The 19708-nt window shown below is 38.3% G+C and overlaps 1 protein-coding gene across 1 annotated transcript in view; it reads left to right on the top strand.

The window, feature by feature from the left end:
• Nucleotides 1–512: 512 nt before the first annotated feature.
• Nucleotides 513–19708, top strand: part of poln (polymerase (DNA directed) nu) — a 56078-nt gene continuing 36882 nt past the window's right edge. Inside the window, exons 1-12 of the mRNA XM_018091000.2 lie at nucleotides 513–886; nucleotides 1437–1603; nucleotides 2720–2832; nucleotides 3128–3270; nucleotides 5116–5184; nucleotides 8125–8185; nucleotides 9778–9842; nucleotides 12244–12327; nucleotides 14806–14901; nucleotides 16414–16470; nucleotides 17710–17763; nucleotides 18739–18813. Of these exons, the coding sequence (XP_017946489.2) occupies nucleotides 719–886; nucleotides 1437–1603; nucleotides 2720–2832; nucleotides 3128–3270; nucleotides 5116–5184; nucleotides 8125–8185; nucleotides 9778–9842; nucleotides 12244–12327; nucleotides 14806–14901; nucleotides 16414–16470; nucleotides 17710–17763; nucleotides 18739–18813 (1152 nt within the window). The 5' untranslated portion in view covers nucleotides 513–718. The remainder of the gene's footprint in view (nucleotides 887–1436; nucleotides 1604–2719; nucleotides 2833–3127; nucleotides 3271–5115; nucleotides 5185–8124; nucleotides 8186–9777; nucleotides 9843–12243; nucleotides 12328–14805; nucleotides 14902–16413; nucleotides 16471–17709; nucleotides 17764–18738; nucleotides 18814–19708) is intronic.

The raw sequence follows: 19708 nt of genomic DNA, 5'->3' as shown, positions 1-19708 counted from the left end.
TCCATGCACGCACATATGCCCTAAGCCTTAGGTCTCAAGAAGAGTTATAGGTCATGATATTCAACAGCCACATTTAATAATTTACAGGGATAGGCTCTACTACTTGTACCTGATGAAAACAAAGCTGGCATACAGATTGCAAACATTGTGGATAATTAATCACAATACCTTTATATATATTTGACAATTGGGTTTGATGGTATACAGCTGTGTAAGTTTAATATGTTAATACTGAACGTAGGGATTTTGCTGTGTGGGAGGATATGTACAATGTAAGCTGCACTGCAGAGGGGCAAGAAGTAATGAACAACAATTACACCAATTGTCCTGGTTCAGATCCATTTATCTTACCTTCCTTGTCATTAGACAAGGTACCTCCTATGTGCTGACACACTGATTTTCCCCATCACTGGCAATGTCGCCTGTGCTGTGTATGTGAAAAAATAAAATAACTACAATAAATGTAACAAGAACATTGTTTTTTTTATGATTCAAACCTTTGCTTCAGGATAAAGCTGCTACATCTCTGGGTGCGCCTTCAGTTCGTACCAACTCAACCAAAATTAAATCTGGCAGAGAAAACCAAGAACAAGAAGTGGCACGTGCCTTCCCTCTGCAGAAAAGCCCTGCCAGTGAAGACCGCTGTCTTGCAGCTAGAAAGGGAAAGCTGGATTCTTTTTTTAAACAACAATATTTTTCAGAAAATGGGGATGCAAAAATGTTGCAACCTTTGTGCGTTAAGGAGACAGAAAAGATACAAATATGTAATGTCGGTTCTATGAGGAAAGATCAGCAGTGTGTTTTAATGGAAGAGATAAAACAGGCCAGATCCCTAGTAGTAACAATGGAGTTCCATGATGGATCCTCGCAACTCAGTATTAATAAGGTTTGTATACTGTAGCTTATTATACTAATGAAGCCAGCCTTCATGTAATCTGGGGAAGCATAATACATTACATTCAGACATGCACAAGTCAGACATTCTTGAACTTAAACAGTAAAATGATGGAGCATTAACAGTACAACCAATGCACAACAACTGGATCACTTGGGGAGAATGTGCAGACATGTTGGTGGAGAACTAAATCTATGGCCTGATGTAATCCTCCACTGATGGAATTTTTCAGACTACCTGTTTGGCTGAACAAGCTTTGTTCATCTGTTGATGGGAGGTTATCATTTAATTCCATATCTAGGTGAAGTAAAACTTTCCATCACAGTAGAATTGGTAGGGTTGATGAAATCTATTGAGTGGCGACAAACAACCCCAAAGTGTGCACCTAATTTAAACAAATAATTAATTTATAGAAGAAACACTGTTTAGCATACAGTATATCTTCCTCTTTAATTAACTCAGTAAAGCAATACACTTTGAAAATGTAGTGTCCCATTAAAGCTGTATCTTTGTTACTATTTATGAAGATTTTTTTCTGCAGGATTCAGCTGCGCAAGTGAAAGGGATTATTATATTGATTAAAAAGCAACCCATATATATGCCCTTAGAGATGAATGCGGCTGGTGTCAGTGAAGATAAGTATATTTATATAGGCACAGCAAATGATACACTATGGAAGAAAGGACAACCACCAAAAGAATTTGTCAGGTAAATGTGTTTGTATCCTTTTTACTATATTGGGTCGGGTACCCCCAGGATACCTGCAAAGCAGTTGGCACTTGACAGGAATCTACTTGATGCCCCCCCCCTTCATGCTGGTAACCCACGGGTACCCAACCTGTTGCAGTGGGGTGGCCATTTAAAGGAACAGTAACATCAAAAAATTAAAGTGTTTTAAAGTAATTAAAATATAATGTGCTGTTGCTCTGCAAAAAAATATGGTGTTTTTGCAGAAAAGCTACTATATAAATCAGCTGCTGTGTTGCCATGGGGGCAGCCATTCAAGCTGGAAAAAAGGAGAAAAGGCACAGGTTACATAGCAGATAACTAGTAGATAAGCCCCATATAATGGGGGTTTGTCTGTTGTCTGTTATCTGCTAAGTAACCTGTGCCTTTTCTACACAGCAGCTTACTTATATAAACTGTAGTAGTCTTTCTGAGGCAAACACACCAGTTGTAGCAATGCAGGACAACAGTACATTATATTGTAATTACTTTTATACACTTTCATTTTTTGGTGTTACTGTTCCTTTAAGGGATGACATATAAAAATCTACTATACACACTGTAAAAAAAAATTGCCATGTGATGTTAGGCAATGTCATTTCTTTTTTTCTGCCCTAAGGATAGGGCTATTTTAACCCTCTGTCCACTGGTGCTTCTTAACTTGAGTTGCACAAGTTAGGGGGCAGGTAGGAAATGGGATGGGGACACCTATGCACCTTCCCCAGAACTCATGAACAAAGCTCTGCCCAGCGCAGGCAGCACTGTATTCATCTGGAAAGAACATGTCAGCCTTAGAGCACAATACAAGCTTGTTTCTAACGTGTCTTTCTTCTTTGCTGGTAAAGTCTAATATTCTTGATAGAGAAGTAGTATATATTGCAGAGTTCTTAAACAGTAACACTCTTGTAATACAGCATAGGCTTCTCAAAAATCCATTGCACAGTATCTACAGTATATACACAAAACAACTATATTATTACCAAATTAAATTAAATGCTACATCTTAAAGACAATATAAATAAACAAAAAGGCCCTTTACTTCCTTTTTTGAAGAAAAATAAATGTTGGCTCAAATTTGTTATATATCCCATTTTATAGGAATTTGCTCTCCCTTGTACTGCAAATGAACACAAATGTAATTTGCTTCAATGCCAAAGATTTTCTTCGGACAGTCCTTCTTGTCTATGGGGAGAAAGAAAGCTGGAAAAGAGGTGGATCAAATTTAGAATTTATCAGACAATATCTTTTCATTTAATTTTTATATTTATAGATGCAGAAGCAAATGTGTTGTAAAAACATAAAAGCAAGAAAAGGTATAGAGTGCAACACTACTTTATAGTATATATTTTAGCCAAGGTGTCCTTTTTAGTCCACTGTATATCTGCTTGAATAAGTTTGTTTTGGGGTTTTGCTTTTTCTTTTTAATAGCATTTTAGTGATTGTTATCTACATCTACATAAGATGTAATTAACACAGATTTATATTTGTATTTACATCCCCTGCTAGTTACAAACAGCATTGTGCTGGACCCCAGAATAGCGGCGTGGCTCTTAAATCCAGCAGACTATAACCCATCTTTTGAAGATTTGGTCTGCAAATATTGCACAAATCCGGACTTAAAAACTGCAAGAAAAACTTCAGATCCTTCGGTGTGTATATATTCTGCTTCTTCGGTTGAATGGTGTAAAACAGTATGTAGATATGGATAAAGTTGTTGATGCTGGATAAATGTAAATAGACATAAGGCAAATAGGTATTTGGATGAATTAAAGTGCCTGAATTTTTAGATGATAATGTAAATGTATTACATTTCTCAAAATAGGGTTCAGATTCAGTATTCAGTAACATCTACCAGATCATTTGAAAAATTAGGGACACTTCAATAAACTCAACAGGGGACTTATATAACCGCAAGTGCATTGAGCAAAGTGCAGTTCATATTTTTTATCCACAATGAAGTGTTTTTCCCCATGATTCAGAGATTATAGCTGATACATTAAAATTAGCACAATTGCACTCACACTGCAACCAAAATCTCACATTTTCTGCATCAGTTTGATGTAATTTCCAGCTTTTGCCCTATTCTTTTGCCACAACTGTATTGTGGTGATTAAAACAGGCCACTGTTGGAAAACTGGAGCTACGCCCTGGTTCGGAGGTGGTGGTAGTTTCAATGTTCCCCTGCGTCACTAGGCTCAGTGACTGAAACACTGAGTGGACAAAACAATACAGAAGGAACATGTTCCTTTTGACGCAGGTTCCTTTTAATGAATGGGAAATATGTGCAGATGCAACTGCGCTAGTGGTTGTAAATGACCACTAAACATTGCCCACTGATTGTAAACTGAAAGCAACTGCAAAAAAAAAAATAAAAAACTATGGGCAAAGACACACAGGGAGACTTCAGGCATTTTCACATGTGGCATCAAAACTAATGTTGCCCTGGGTTCGGCTCTGTGAGAAAATTCTCATCGTAGACCAATGCAGCGGTAATGAGCTTTTCCTTTTTTTTTTGTTAGGTAAGTAAAAACAGTAGCTGTTAAAATGCTGCATAGCTTCTCATGTGCCATTTGCCATATATGTTCTAATATAATGAAAACTATACCTCCAGAATGAATACTTATCCAACAGATGAACCAAACTGTAATATATATATCAGTAAAAGCTAAGGTAAACTAGATAACTGCTGAAGTTCCAACCTGGAGAGCTGCTAAACAAAAAGCTAAAAAACTGAAAAACCACAAAAAATAAGAACTAGAAACCAATTGCAAATTGTCCCAGTATAGCAATGTCTACATTATATAAAAGTTAATTTCAAGGTGAACAACCTAATTAATTAGAGATTGCTTCTAAGGTTGGTAGTCCTATATTTAGCAGGTAAATGCATTCAGTTTTCCTAACTCTAAAGCAAGTGTCATATCTCCATTCAAACCTTTTTAATTGTGTTTTTGGTGTAAGTAGTTTCTCCTTTTGCAAACTCATGTGATGTAACTGACAAAGTGCTCTGATGATCAGCTCATTTTGATGTGCTCAAGACATTCCCGAAATACCTGATCCCTTAATTTATATACCCCCATATGGTAACCGTTGGCTTTCTTTTTTATCTTTTTCTCTTTTAAAAGATAGGATTATATGGATGATTTGTCACTTCGTTATCTCAATTAACTGGCCAATTATGAATATAATATTGTCATGTCTCCGTACTTGCAGGGTCATTATGGGTCAGTTGTTCTTTACCTGTTGTGTTATTTGAAGTGTCTTGTAGTGAAAAATCCCATTATCATGCTAGCTGGACTTCTCTTATGTGCTCGCATATACTTTATATTATTTCCATTTTTTTTACAAAAAACTAAAACAAATAATTTGGAGCACAGCGGCACCCCAAATATAGGAAACCCTGCTAATATTCATTCTTATTGTTTCAGAAAGGAACATAGAGATTCAACAACATGTACTGAAATAATTTATATAGTACAAATGTTTGTCTCTTTTAGCATCAGAACACATACACAAACATGAATGTGCTGTATACACTGATGATGAACATATGTGCTAAACTTCAGGTAAGAAAAACAATATGTGTACAGTTCCCTTAAACTATAAAAAAAAGAAACTCCTTAACTATTGATACCATGGATATTTAAGTATTAATTATCACCCTGATAAAAAGTTGACACCGAGATGAGGTCATTTACAATAATTAGGGAAAGAACTGCAAGAGAATTAAGGGGCGCGAGGTGCAGACTACAGGGGGTACATACCAGCCTTGTCCATAGGTTTCAGCCTTCATTCTTTGACACTCCTTAAATTGCATGTCTGAATGATGTGCAACTTATAAGGAAATCGATATACCTCTCCCCTACTGCCCCTCAAGAATATAGTGCTACCGAACACAGACAACACTATAATCTTGGCAGTAGCTGCAGGTCTCCATGCTTTGAAATAGAATTCAGAACCAATGGTAGGCTGGTTTAGGCTTTCTTGCACACTGCCTTTTGTAAAATGACCACTAGGCTATTTTAGAGGCCATACAAGGGCCGATTCTTGCTGCCGATATCGATCCTTTAGACCAATTGGGCAGCTTACCTGTCCATGTATGAGTATGAACCATGGGCTTGCCTGACCAACATCTGGCCTGAAATTGGCTAGATCTCAATCGGGCAGGTTTGATTTTCTGTTGGATCGGGGACAGCATTGGGTCGTTGATGCGGTCCCCAAACTGACAGGGCCAAGCGACCAAATTAGCCCGATATTGCCCACCTGTATGTGGGGATATCGGGAGAATATCTGCTCGCTTGGTGACCTCGCCAAGTGAGAGGATCTTAGCGTGCATGGCTACCTTAATACGGTAGCTGTCATGAATTGCGAAGATAGCTGATTGGCATCTCATGTGCCTCAGCACAAACACACCAGCTTCCGAATCTGAAGTACAGTAATGGAGTAGCAGGAGTGACAAGACATAATCCAGAAGAAAGGCCAAAGTTTGGGTCAGGCTGAGTTGGTGAGCAGGCAGCAGTCATGGGAATCTTGGAAAAGGGCAGAGGTAAAAGACAGGCCAATAAACAAAAATCAGGGAAACCAGTACGTAATCTAAAAAACTGCCTATAAAACTGCAGTATATAGCTTCTGGGGGCGATTTGGCTGCATAGCATATGCAGGCACATAGAAATGCAACCGCATAGTGACAAACCCCACACAAGTGCCAGCCACCCAGATTAGCATACATCTATGGAGGCACAAACACAGACAGATGCAACATACCTGTGCAGGTTACAGGCCTGATCATCTGTGCCAAGAAAGGACTTATTCAACCTAAAGTAAAACTTACTTACTGTCATATACAGTATCTTGGGCTTGTCCTCATATAATCTGTAAACTTTGCTTCCTTTTGGGGTACATTCTGCAGTGGAAATTAGGTGCATAATGAGTCATAAGTAAAATATCATTGCAGGAATGATCTATTACCTGGCATCCAATTATCCACAATGCTTCAAAAACCGTCGGCCATTCTATTCGTCTGTGTATATGATTCTCCATTTCTTGCCCAATACACCGCCCTTCCATAGTATGTGTTCACAGTGAGTGCCCTTTAAGTCAATGCCTTGTAGTTGACATTTCAGTACATGTCAGTCACGTTCATACAGAAAACACAAGGTCAGCAGCATACAAGTTTTGACCTTTACATAATACATACTTTTAACCGAAAATATCATCTTCTATTGCCTCTCGCTCTTAGATCTATTTGTCAGGTCACTGTGTGACCTTAACATGGACACAGCCTTCTCTACATCTCTGAGCAGACATTTGTTCCTCACTTACCGAGATTTCCATTAATCTCATTAACTCTTTGATTTATCCGCTGGTGCATTGAAATATTTCTCATTTCAACCCTATCTTTCATCTAACGCTACTACACATACACACAATTGCTCTGAATCTTCTGCTTTCTCTTCTCTAACAAAGGCAAGATTAGATCATCCCTGGCTCAGTTGGCCACGGCCTCCTTTATGCTGCATTTTGTTATTTTATGCTTTGATTACTCTAACTCCCATCCTTTTGTATTCCAACTATCGGCTCCTCTTGTCTGCATTGTATTCTAAAGTGCCTCTGTCAAGCCTATCTGTTTTCATAATGGATCTCAATCTAATGACAGGGCACTTGTGTTACTGCAGTGGCTCCCGTTTCTGTATGGAGCGCTATTGTTACAGGCCTAATCCTCAATAGTAGTAGATACTTTCAAAAATTCACCTAAGCTGCTTTCATAACCTTCTTTTGTACAGAATAAATTCACATTTTATTTCTCTCATAGCAATATACAAAAATACCTCTGGGAAGTGAATTATAAATTTGAGGGCCAAAGTCCTGGGGCAATATAAACCTAAATATATAATAAGTAATATTATGCTGGTAATGCATTTTACCTATTCTACCAATTTCTATTTTTTATTTAGAGAGAACTAATATTAGCACTAATAATATATTATTGTTTCCTCACTCTGCAATCAGCTGAGTTAGATTAAATAGCAATAACGAGCTCTGTATCAACAACCCCCTCGCTCCCCCGCTTTGCGGTGGCTGTTTTGACATAAATTGACCAGATGTGCATTCAGCAGGGGGTTTAACGGTGTATAGTGCATTAACTATCTTCTTTTCATCCCACAATTGCTTGCAAGAACCAGGAAGTTGAAAAATGACAATAGTTTCAGTTTCAAATATTAAACAAAAAAAACTGAAATATGGCGTTTGCTTAATTATTTGCTTAATTATCGGCTCGCTGTGGGCCATATAGGGTAGTCTGTCAAATGTAACTGTTTTGTTTTAAACCTAACCAAAGCTTATTCTGTGTCACTTTGAGCCCAAACATGGTTGTACTTTGTTCTGTTTGCTTTTTATAATACGTTCCCATGCCTGGCCAGCTTATGATTGGTTTTCCCTTATAAACTCAAGTATTTGTCTGATGTGCCATAGACAATTTTTAACAAAACATATGTTTAATTTCACAGTCGGAGGGATTATGGGAGCTTTTTTGTACCATAGAACTTCCACTGACAGCGATTTTGGCAGGTAAGAAAATTAAGAAAGGGCTGTGGGTTTTGTAGGGATGCACTGAGTCCAGGATTCGTTTTGGGATTCGGTCCAAGATTCTGCCTTTTTCAGCAGGATTTGGATTCAGCCGAATCGATGTGCCTGGCCAAATCCTTAAAATCACCTGACTTTTCCTCATATGAACTCAGAAATTTTTTGTCACACATGCAGCGTAGGTTCTCTTTAACCCTTCCTTGACCTAAGTTACATTGCGAAGCAGAATTCAGATTCGATTCTGTATTTGGCTGAATCTTTCACAAGGGGTTCAACAAATCCAAAAAAGTGGATTCGGAGCATCCCTAGTGTTTTCACTTATGTGTGCTGTGTTGGAATGGAACTAACTCTAAATAAGATTTTTAAAGAGTTTATTGGGCTCATTTACTAAAATGCAAGGGTCAGGTGCTAATCCACGCACCCCATTCAGGGGGTGAAAATATTTTCCTACAATTAATGGCACACTTGTGGGAACAAATTATCTGCCCAAGAGCAAGATGTGGGCATCACTTCTGTCTGCACAGGGTTCCCTTGTGTACCAACGCTGTGTACCTTGCCCCAGATGCACTAACAGTTGCCAAATCGGCAAAGGAGCAGTGTTACTAAATGGAGGTGCATTAGCAATTACTAATTAGTATCAGAAGTTAATTTATATCAGATGAATATAGTACCATAGTAAGTTATACACTAATCAGTAGTTTTATATATATATACAAAATAAAATAAAATTTAGTTATCTTGGATATAGTGAGTTGCACATATATTTGCAGTGAACCAAAAGGTCTAATTTTTTTATATTGCAGTGCTTGGTAACAATCATGGAACCTGTGGTTCAGCCTCCCTAGCAGAAATCATTGACAGACTGCCCTGGACTGGCAATCTGTAGATACTGGCAAATACCAGAGGGGCTTCTTTAAGATGCCATAGATAGTCCCCTGCACTGGTGATGAGTTTTCTTGGGTCACTACCCAAAATCCAAAGTTCCTTTTAGTATTAGTGCTTTTTTTAAAAAAAAAAACACTTGTGTTATTTTTATTATTATTAATAGGCACCCAACCAGCAGGTAAGCATGTTAGAGAAGCCCTAACCAAGGTCCAAACTTAGGGGTTGCTGCCCCCTACTGACCAAAGGGAATTTTACACATAAACATAACATTTCACCTCTTTTAAGTATGACTTTAGAACCTCATAAACTGACAATATACATGAGAATATACATGTACTCAGTAAATAGATCTCTTGTTGCAAACATACACTTTCTAATTAAAACAAACAAAAACTTGTTTGCCCTCACTGAAGGTGGAAGTTTTAAAGCTTCACATAGCACTGACTCTGATACAATTTAAAATATTGCTATTGAAAAAAACAAACAGGATTGTATTCATTGACCATAATTATACGTTTGAGTATGTTTAACTTTGTAACTCTATACTGTCACCCGGAAACAGGAAATATTTAGACAGCAATATGAATATGTTTGGATATAATAAAGAAAAAAACTTCTGTTGTTTTTGTTATTTTCAATCCTAATATTGGTGGTTCCCATGAAATTCATAATTTTGTTTTTTAATGTTACAGCCATGGAAGTCAGCAGAATACATGTTAATCAGGAGGAGCTAAAGGTTACATCTGACCTTCTAGGGGTGATTTTTTTTCAGTTTTTTGAGACACCAAATCCAAGTTGGAAATATGTTTAATACCATGTGGTATAGTACTCTTAAAGCTGCAATATATTACAAGGAAGGAGAATCTGATAGTACATTTGCCTTTTGTGTGAAAGTGGGACTGGATTACACTGGAGGGCTTGGAGCATGGTAGGGTGGGAGGGGAGTAGTTAGGTAAAGATATGGCTAAAATGCTTATTTGCTCTCTTAGATACACTTGAATGCCAAGCTTAAAGGAACAGTAACACTAAAAAATGAAAGAGCTTTAAAGTAATAAAAATATAATGCACTGTTGCCTTGCACTGGTAAAACTGGTGTGTTTGCTACAGTAACACTACTATAATTTATATAATAAACTGCTGTGTAGCCACGGGGGCAGCCATTCAAGCTGGAAAAAAGGAGAAAAGGCACAGGTTACATAGCAGATAACAGATAAGTTCTGTAGAATACAATAGTGTTTTATCTGTTATCTGCTATGTGCCTGTGCCTTTTCTCCTTTGAGGGCTCTGGCACACGGGGGAGATTAGTCGCCCGCGATTAACTCCCTGTTCGCGGGCGACTAATCTCCCCGAGTTGCCTACCCCTGCCATCCCACCGGCAAACATGTAAGTCGCCGGCGGGATGGCAGACGCGGCGGCGCGATTTCGCGCAAATCGCCGAAAAAGACTCGCGAGTCTTTTTCGGCGATTCCCTGAAATTGCCCCGCCGCATCTGCCATCCCGCCGGCGACTTACATGTTCGCCGGTGGGATGGCAGGGGTAGGCAACTCGGGGAGATTAGTCGCCCGCGAACAGGGAGTTTTATCGCGGGCGACTAATCTCCCCCGTGTGCCAGAGCCCTGAATGGCTGCCCCCATGGCTACACAGCAGCTTATTTATATAAATTATAGTAGACTTTCCGAAGTAAACACACAACTTTTACCAGTGCAGGGCAGCAGCACATTATATTTTAGTTACTTTTATACACTTTCATTTTTTGGTGTTACTGTTCCTTTAAAGCAATACTTTCCCCAGAAATTAAATCTTATTTTACATGCTATTTATATGTCCCTCTATGAGGGGGCGGCCATATTTGTGCAGCAGGGGGCCGTTTGCATTAGAAGCTGTAACTGACAGGCTGAGAAGGGACAGTCAGGTTTAGGGACTTCAAGTAACAATTACTTAGAAAAGCAGCCCTATGAGCAAAAAACGATCAACATGACCTATAGGGAACTTTTAACGCACCTATATATTTTAAAAAGCAGTTTTTGTCAGTATCACTTGAAAAGAATTGTACTTGTGGGTTCATTAAAAGTCTATTTTTTACTGTGAGAGTTTCCCTTTAGCATGGCTATTACAGTGTGCCTTCCATATAGATCCATGCACATAGCTAGGGGGTTGCTTTAAAAAAAATAAGTGAAACAGATCAGCGCTGATGAGTTATTGATTAGTCACAAAGCCTGTAAGGAAAACAGCAAATTCACTATTGTTTTTACCTATGCTTGCAAATCAGTAATAATAACTTTTCTATCACTTTTGGCCCTTACTTGTGTGGATGTATGTGTGTATATATATATATATATATATATATATATATATATAGAAAAAGGCTGAGGCACACACTTATAGGGATAACAACCTGGGTGCAAATCAGATAAACAATGTAAATATGTAAAAAATGCTGATGCACACCAGGAAAATTTTATCAAAAAAAAGATACTTATTTTATTTACATCGACGTTTCGGTCCTCACCCGGGACCTTTATCAAGATATATATATATATTATATACAGAGATCATAATGGTGCACACCACTAACAAAAAAATACAACCTGGGTGCAAGAGCCATATAAACTAAAATATTGCAGGAGTAATGCCAGCACACACAGGGTTTCATACAAATGTATATAAAATGATATTTATTAAGAAAAAAAGAGCAATCCTCAACGTTTCAGTCCCCACTGGGACTTTCATCAGGAGGCAAAAACTGAAGCACCTTCAGTTTTTGCCTCCTGATGAAAGTCCCAGTGGGGACTGAAACGTTGAGGCTTGCTATGTTTATTTTGCTCTTTTTTTCTTAATAAATATCATTTTATATACATTTGTATGAAACCCTGTGTGTGCTGGCATTACTCCTGCAATATATATATTATATATATATATTTATATATATATATTTGTATCAAGTCCCTATGTGTGCGGCACTCTTTCTATTATATTTTTGTTTTTGACCTGCACCAAGGGCATTTGGACTTGTATAGGGTGTGCTCCTCCCTGTATACTATATATTTAACAGTGCATATATATATATATATTATACACCATATCCTATATTATACATGTTTGATTAAATTGGAAACTTCAAGAAAGTTTAATCTAGCAATATAATATTAATGCTACAGGCTCACCTTAAACAACTGGAACAGGACGCACACCGTGTGGCAGGGCAGAAGTTCAGAATAACCAGCAGCAATGAACTCAGGGAGGTGAGTGTATAAGGCTGATACTGCTTTGCTGTCATAGTCACATAAATAATGTCATTAATATGCAGTCTGTAACCAAAGCAGTTAGTGTTCTAATCCTAATGTCCAGATCAGCGGACTCTTCCCTACAATATACCTATATATCAGGGATATCACCGCACAGAAAGTTAATGATCAAATTGAGGAATATTGGCCTGAAACCTAATATTTGTAATGAGATAGAGAACTGGCTGAAGGAGAGATGACAAAGAGTGGGGGTCAGTCCTTGGTCTTTTGCTTTTTAAAGGAGAATGCAAGTCAAAATTGAAAAAGCATACTGCCCAATAGTCCTCCTATTGTTTAGTAAAAACGCCACACTTTTGGCTCACCTAATCAAATATTTACTCAGTCACACTTACTTCACATTTTCTAGAACAGGCAGCCATCTCTAAAAAGGTATTCTCCCTTCCTTTCCCTCCTTGCTTCATACTGCACATGTGTTTTATTCCCTCCCCGCCTCCCCTCTGCCAGATCCGCTTCTGATTGGCTGGTGGGCATGTGTAGCTCAGAACAGGAGACAGGATCAAGTTACACACATGCTCAGAGAATAGGAAGGCTGCCGCTGGCACCTACAGGAAGGACAGAGAGATTTCAGTGATGTCACTGTAGTCTTCACACTGTTGTAGGCTGCCAGCACCATATCTCAGAGAAGCAAGCAGGGATCTGGGAATTTAGATATGCAGTAAGTACTTAAAAAGAATGCCTTTAGACTTAGTTTTAATTTATATTAACCTTTCATTGTCCTTTAACTTGTTTATTAATGACCTGGAGGTGGGCATAGAGAGTAATGTATCTATTTTTGCTGATGACACTAAATTGTGCAAAACTATAAGCTCCATGCAGGATGCTGCCACTTTGCAGAAAACTGGGCAGCAAAAAAAAAAAAAAAAATGAGGTTCAGTGTTGAAAAGTACAGTTATGCACTTTGGAAGAAATAATATAAAAGCGAGTTTATACACTAAATGGTAGTGTGTTGGGGGATCCTTAATTGAGAAGGATCTGGGGATTTTTATAGATAACAAGTTGTCTAATTCCAGGCAGTGTCATTCTGTGGCTACTACAGCAAATAAAGTGCTGTCTTGTATAAAAAAGGGCATTGACTCAAGGGATGAAAACATCATTTTGCCTCTTTATAGGTCCCTGGTAAGGCCTCATCTTGAGCTCCAGTCCTTAAGAAGGATATTAATGGGCTGGGGAGAGTGCAGAGACTGGTAAAGGGGATGGAAGGGTTAAGCTATGAGGTTAGACTGTCAGGGTTGGGGTTGTTTTCTCTTGCGAGGGGACATGATTACTTTAATCCAGATACATATTGCTATAATGAAATAAAGGTGTATTGCAGGTGAAAAACCACTGATCTGTATATTGGGTTTGGAAACTGGTTGCACGTTGTTGCAGCTAAATTCCAAATCCTCTGAATGATGCACAAGTCAAGGGATGGATGGGAGACAACTAGATGCCTTCCCTAGCCTGCGAGTCTCCCAATGCAGACAGCAATGTATTCGTTAACAAGGCATAGTGCTAAGTGTGAAAAGCATGTGCTGGTATATGCACAAATACGTGTATATAATAAAGACCATTTGGTAAGTGAGCTGTTGATCATGACACTACCAGAGCTGTACTTATGGGATCATTTACAAAATTTGCTAAGTTACAAACAGCAGCCAGTCATTGCACACCTTTATGGCTGCACCGCACCCGGAAAGTCCAATACATATGCAGTTACATTACACACATCTCCTCTGCAGAACATGCAGCCATTGTAGCACAGAATGTACAGTATGCAGGGCTCAGGGAGCTTAGATGTAGCCGGCACATTTTGAAGGAGGCTCCTTCAAGGTACAGGAAGGTTTAGCTTTCATTCTTTCCACACTTAAAATGCTATTTTATATCCCATCTATATGTTTCAGATGTTAAAAATATGCCTTTCTATTGTAAACGTGTTAGAATGAGAGCATCTATTGTTCAAGGATGTCATTGTCATTTAAAGGGGTGTCATTGTCATGGATTAACCCATACATACTTTCATAAAAAAGACAAGTTAAAGGGGTTGTCCATTTTAAAATGAATGGTTGCTAGGGTTCAAATTACCCTTACAACTATTAAGTAGTTTGAATGAGAAACTGGAATATTAATAGTATTGGTGCTAAATAGAATGACATGTTATAAAAAATAAATTGTGGCCTCACAGGGCAATAGGTTTTGGCTGCTGGGGACAGTGACCCCCATCAAAAAAATGGAAAGCGTCAAAAGAAAAAGACAAATAATTAAAAAATAAGACTGATTGAAAAGTAAAGTTAAAAAAAAAAGTTAACTTAAGGATGAACCACCCCTTTAAACAAGAGTTAAGAAAAGTTTTGGACAGTTACCCCTGAAGAAACACAATATGAACATATCAGGTTGCTTATATAATGGATGAATTATTTTTATGTATATATACATTAGGTGCTTTTTGATAAATTACACTTGCATCTTCAATGTAAAAGCAAGAAACTTCCTCGGACAAGCTTGCGGCACCTTCCATCAACTGCTGAAACTGTGGTAAGTATGTTTGCCATATTATCTGAAATAGGAATGGCATAACTAGTTGGAGGGGGCCCCTGTAATAAAATCTGTTAGGGGCCTTGCCGATGGTAACTCCTATCTGGTCTTCACCCGCATCCCCAGCTCCCCATGCAGGTAGGAGAGCAGCTGGGGAGAAGGGATTTCTTTACAATTATAGAGGAAGCAGCATGTCCAGACTGGGATTCAAAATATACACAGAGGCCCAAACAGCCTCCCAGCAGCCCAATAAATAGTGACTGTCTATAGCACATTACAGCAGCCCCTCTGGCATTCCCAGTACCCACAGATTGCCAGTCTGAGAAGCAGACCGGGCCCACTGCTACTGCAGGGTCTGCTCCTCTATAGTTATGCTAGTGAGTAATGATACCTAGCAGTATTTTCTATATGCCATAGGCCAATAGCCTTGTAATAGCATTGAACAAATAAAAACTAAAAGGGTTATTTAAGACCACAAGTGCAGTGTGCAAAGGGTTTGCAATTTCTGTAAGATTGGTTTTATGACATAATATTACTGCAGTTAAATATTCCTTGTCAGCGGCTGGCCAGCAATAGTTAGTCTTTTCCATAGACATCAAAAATATAATACTAACTTCAGACTAAATACTGATGCTTCTTTGCTAATTACCTTTGAATGGAATGATAGTGCTATTCTTTACATTTAATAAAGGTATGGGACCCATTATCCAGAATGCTTGGGGACCTAGGGTTTTACGGATAAGGGGTCTTTCTGTAATTTGGATCTCCATAATTAAAGTCTGCTAAAAATCATTTAAACATTTAATAAACTTGATTGGATTGTTCTGCCCCCAATAAGGGGTAATTATATCTTAGTTGGGATCAAGTACAGGTACTGTTTTATTATTACAGAGAAAAGGGAATCATTTAACCATTAAATAAACCCAATAGGGCTGTTCTGCCCCCAATAAGGGGTAATTATATCTTAGTTGGGATCAAGTACAGGTACTGTTTTATTATTACAGAGAAAAGGGAATCATTTAACCATGAAATAAACCCAATAGGGCTGTTCTGCCCCAATAAGGGGTAATTATATCTTAGTTGGGATCAAGTACAGGTACTGTTTTATTATTACAGAGAAAAGGGAATCATTTAACCATTAAATAAACCCAATAGGGCTGTTCTGCCCCAATAAGGGGTAATTATATCTTAGTTGGGATCAAGTACAGGTACTGTTTTATTATTACAGAGAAAAGGGAATCATTTAACCATTAAATAAACCCAATAGGGCTGTTCTGCCCCAATAAGGGGTAATTATATCTTAGTTGGGATCAAGTACAGGTACTGTTTTATTTTTACAGAGAAAAGGGAAATCATTTCTTAATATTTGAATTATTTGATTTAAATGGACTCTATGGGTTTCTGGATAACGGATTCCCATGCCAGTAATACAACTGTGTACAATATATACATACAAAACAACTTATCTGTTTGCCACAAAAAACCCCACAATGTTTTACTTTTATTTTTCAGTTGCATCAACTTCAGGATCTTCATCCACTGCCCAAAATTGTGTTAGAATATAGACAGGTACCTGGTATTGCCTGTGGGTAATATAAACTGTAACTCACTTTATTGATGATATTCACATGGTAAAACAGGAATAACTAAGCAGCAAGATACTGCTACTTTCCCAATTTAAAGGAGAAAGAAAGGCATTTTGGCATTTTATTTGCATTAAATTAGTCACAACATTAGATTAGACACAACAGTGCAAGCTGTAATAAAATTTTGCCCTGTAACAGTAACCGATAATAACCAATCATATGTTTCTTTTTAAACAGGTGATCAGTCAATTATATCTGCTAATTTGTAGCTATTGTTTACCTGGGCAAACCTAGTGCCTCTTATTACATTACCACCCTATATTTATTCTGCAGAATGCCTTACCATACCTGAGTAAACAGCCATAGAAGCTCCCTCTGTTTGATTAAGATAGCAGCTGCCATTTAGCTTGGTCTGACTTCACTTTCTGCCTACACACTGCTCTAATCTTAGATATACACAGCAGAGATGGGAGAGGGAGCGGGGGGGGGGGGGGGAGAAATGAGGAGCAAACTGAGCAGACTCGTGCCAAGCCCTGAAGGATTTTTCTGAGAGCAGAAAGTCTGACACAGAATAAAAGGAAATTTCAAGCAACTTTACATGCTTTTTAATGTAATAATATGGTTTTATGGTTTGAAACAGTTCCCCCCTGTTCCCCTGCTGATCTGGCCGACTATTGTGAGACTCAAATAAAATGCAACAGTAGTTGACTGCCCTCAGCATGCCTTCAGCCTGCATCCTCCCAATCCCACAATTCCCTGCACACATGATGTCACTAAGGAAAGGAACATCACAGTGCAATGCATTGTGGGTTATGTAGTTCCTGCATGCTGTCTGTAAGCTGTGGAGAAGTTGTTACAATTTGTAACATCAATGTTTTAGTCCCTCCTCCCCTGCCAGGATTTCAAATGATGCAGAAAGAGTAGAACTGTTTTGCAGCTGGATTCCACCATATAAAAATGGTATTTATTCCTACTTTTTGAAGAAACAGATTACAGTGATAGGTATTAGGGGTTTCTGTGGGGCTTGAACAAATTTTAGTTCAGAAGCCGGAGTTTCCCTTTAAGTAAGTAAGTAAGTAAGTAATAAAAAGGAAGATTTACTAATACACAATTAGTCATCAGTGAACAAAAAGACGAGATGATATTACATGGCTGTGTATGGTAAACTCATTGTAAATACGTTTAGTACTTTTATTCTTACGCTGTCTACTTTCCATTTTAGATACAAAAAATTAAATCAACCTATATAGACGGGCTTTTATCTTGCGTGGCCAAGGTACATAAAATATATTTTAATATGTTTTGTATGTAGATATAGGGCCTGATTCACTAAAGTCCGAAATAAGGAGTGCTATTTATAGCATGCGTTAAAAATCTTATCACTTCTTATTTTTCGCTCGATTCACTAAAAGGACACTTGTCATAATTAAGAGGCGTTATTTATCTTGCGACGACATATTTTCAAGCAACGTGCTGCGTAATATGTTGTGTGCTGCGTAATATATTGCTTTAAAATATGTCGTCGCAAGATAAATAACGCCAAGAACATCGCTTCTTAATTATGACAAGTGTCCTTTTAGTGAATCGAGTGAAAAATAAGAAGTGATAAGATTTTTAACGCATGCTATAAATAGCACTCCTTATTTCGGACTTTAGTGAATCGGGCCCATAATGTTTTATTGTTGCTGTTGCCATAAAAATATTTGTACTTGAAAAGCTAGTTATAACAAGTGTATTGTATATTAGGGCAATAAAGGGCATAATACAAGGAAATTCCTCATTTTTTAGTGCATGTCTCGCTCTGCACAGGCTACGTGCATACATAGATAACTATCACTGCTATGTCAGTTCTGGACCTGCTTGGCTTGCCACCAGTGCTGCCTGGGCCAACCCTTTCTAGGCTACCGTTTGTTGTTAGAAGATTATAACACAATAGGAGGGTGATGGAAAGGGGTAAGGGATAGCTAGACCGATAGACCATGGCATCTAACGTATGGCTTAGGATAGTAACACATTCATAGAGGCCAGGTGAAAATGGTATAAAAAATAACTATTTGTTCCTTTCTCAAATGGGGGTCACTGACCTTAGCAACCATAAAGCTGCTGAAGACCAATTGCAAATTGTCTCAGAATAGCACTCTCTACGTTATACTTCAAGTTAAGTTGAAGGTGAACAACACCTTTAATAGTTCCATTAGAAAAATACAAAGTTACATTCAGACTGACTTGACAGTTTTTCATTCTTGTTTAGGGCGGCGAAGCTTGTGTATCTCCGACTTGGAATCAGACAGGAACAGTGAGCGGCAGACTTTCTGCAAAGCATCCTGTAAGGTTCTGCCATGAAAATATGGATTATCATTGTTCATATATGTTCTACCCTTTCATGTACAAGTAACGTTTGTTGAAATGAAGGAGCCTTTTTCTGTCATTTACTGGAAACCAAACATTTCTGCATAGCTTTGACTATTCATGTCAATCAGAACTGACACTAGTGCTTATTATCAAATATCTAGTTTAAATAAATTTAAAGCAACTGGACTTGTTAAGTAATCATTGAAGACGTTTCACTACTTTCTTCCATTGTAGCAAACTTGTATATGGAGGAAGTGGAAAGGAAGGCCCTACTCACATTCAATGGAACTACACCAAGTCACTGGTTCAGGTATGTAGATGACACGTGGGTTAAAATCAGATCCAACGAAGTGGCAGCCTTTTCAGAACACATTAACTCAGTGGACAACAACATCAAGTTCACAAGGGAGGATGTCCATGAGAACAAACTTGCTTTTTTGGACTGTTTGATATCCATTCAAGAGGGGGGTATCTTGAAAACAGACGTATACAGGAAACCCACTCATACGGATCAATATCTGTTGTTCGATTCCCACCATCCGCTGGAACACAAACTGGGTGTCATTAGAACTCTACACCACAGGGCGGAAAGTGTAACAACTGATACAGAGTCCAAGGACAAGGAATGTAAACATCTCAGAGGAGCACTGAAAGCTTGTGGCTACCCAGACTGGGCCTTTGTCAAAACAAGAGCAACTAAGCCCAACAGGAACACCAAAAGGAATAACCGTCCTGAGGCAGAGAGAAGGCGCAATATAGTCATCCCATATGTAGCAGGAGTGTCGGAGAAACTCAGGAGAATTTTCAACAAACACCACATCCCTGTGTTTTTCAAACCTGGCAACACACTGAGACAAAAACTTGTACAC

This window comes from Xenopus tropicalis, chromosome 1 (genome assembly GCF_000004195.4).
Source record: "Xenopus tropicalis strain Nigerian chromosome 1, UCB_Xtro_10.0, whole genome shotgun sequence".
In the NCBI taxonomy this organism is placed as follows: Eukaryota; Metazoa; Chordata; class Amphibia; order Anura; family Pipidae; genus Xenopus; species Xenopus tropicalis.
This window is presented reverse-complemented; position numbering and strand designations above follow the sequence as displayed.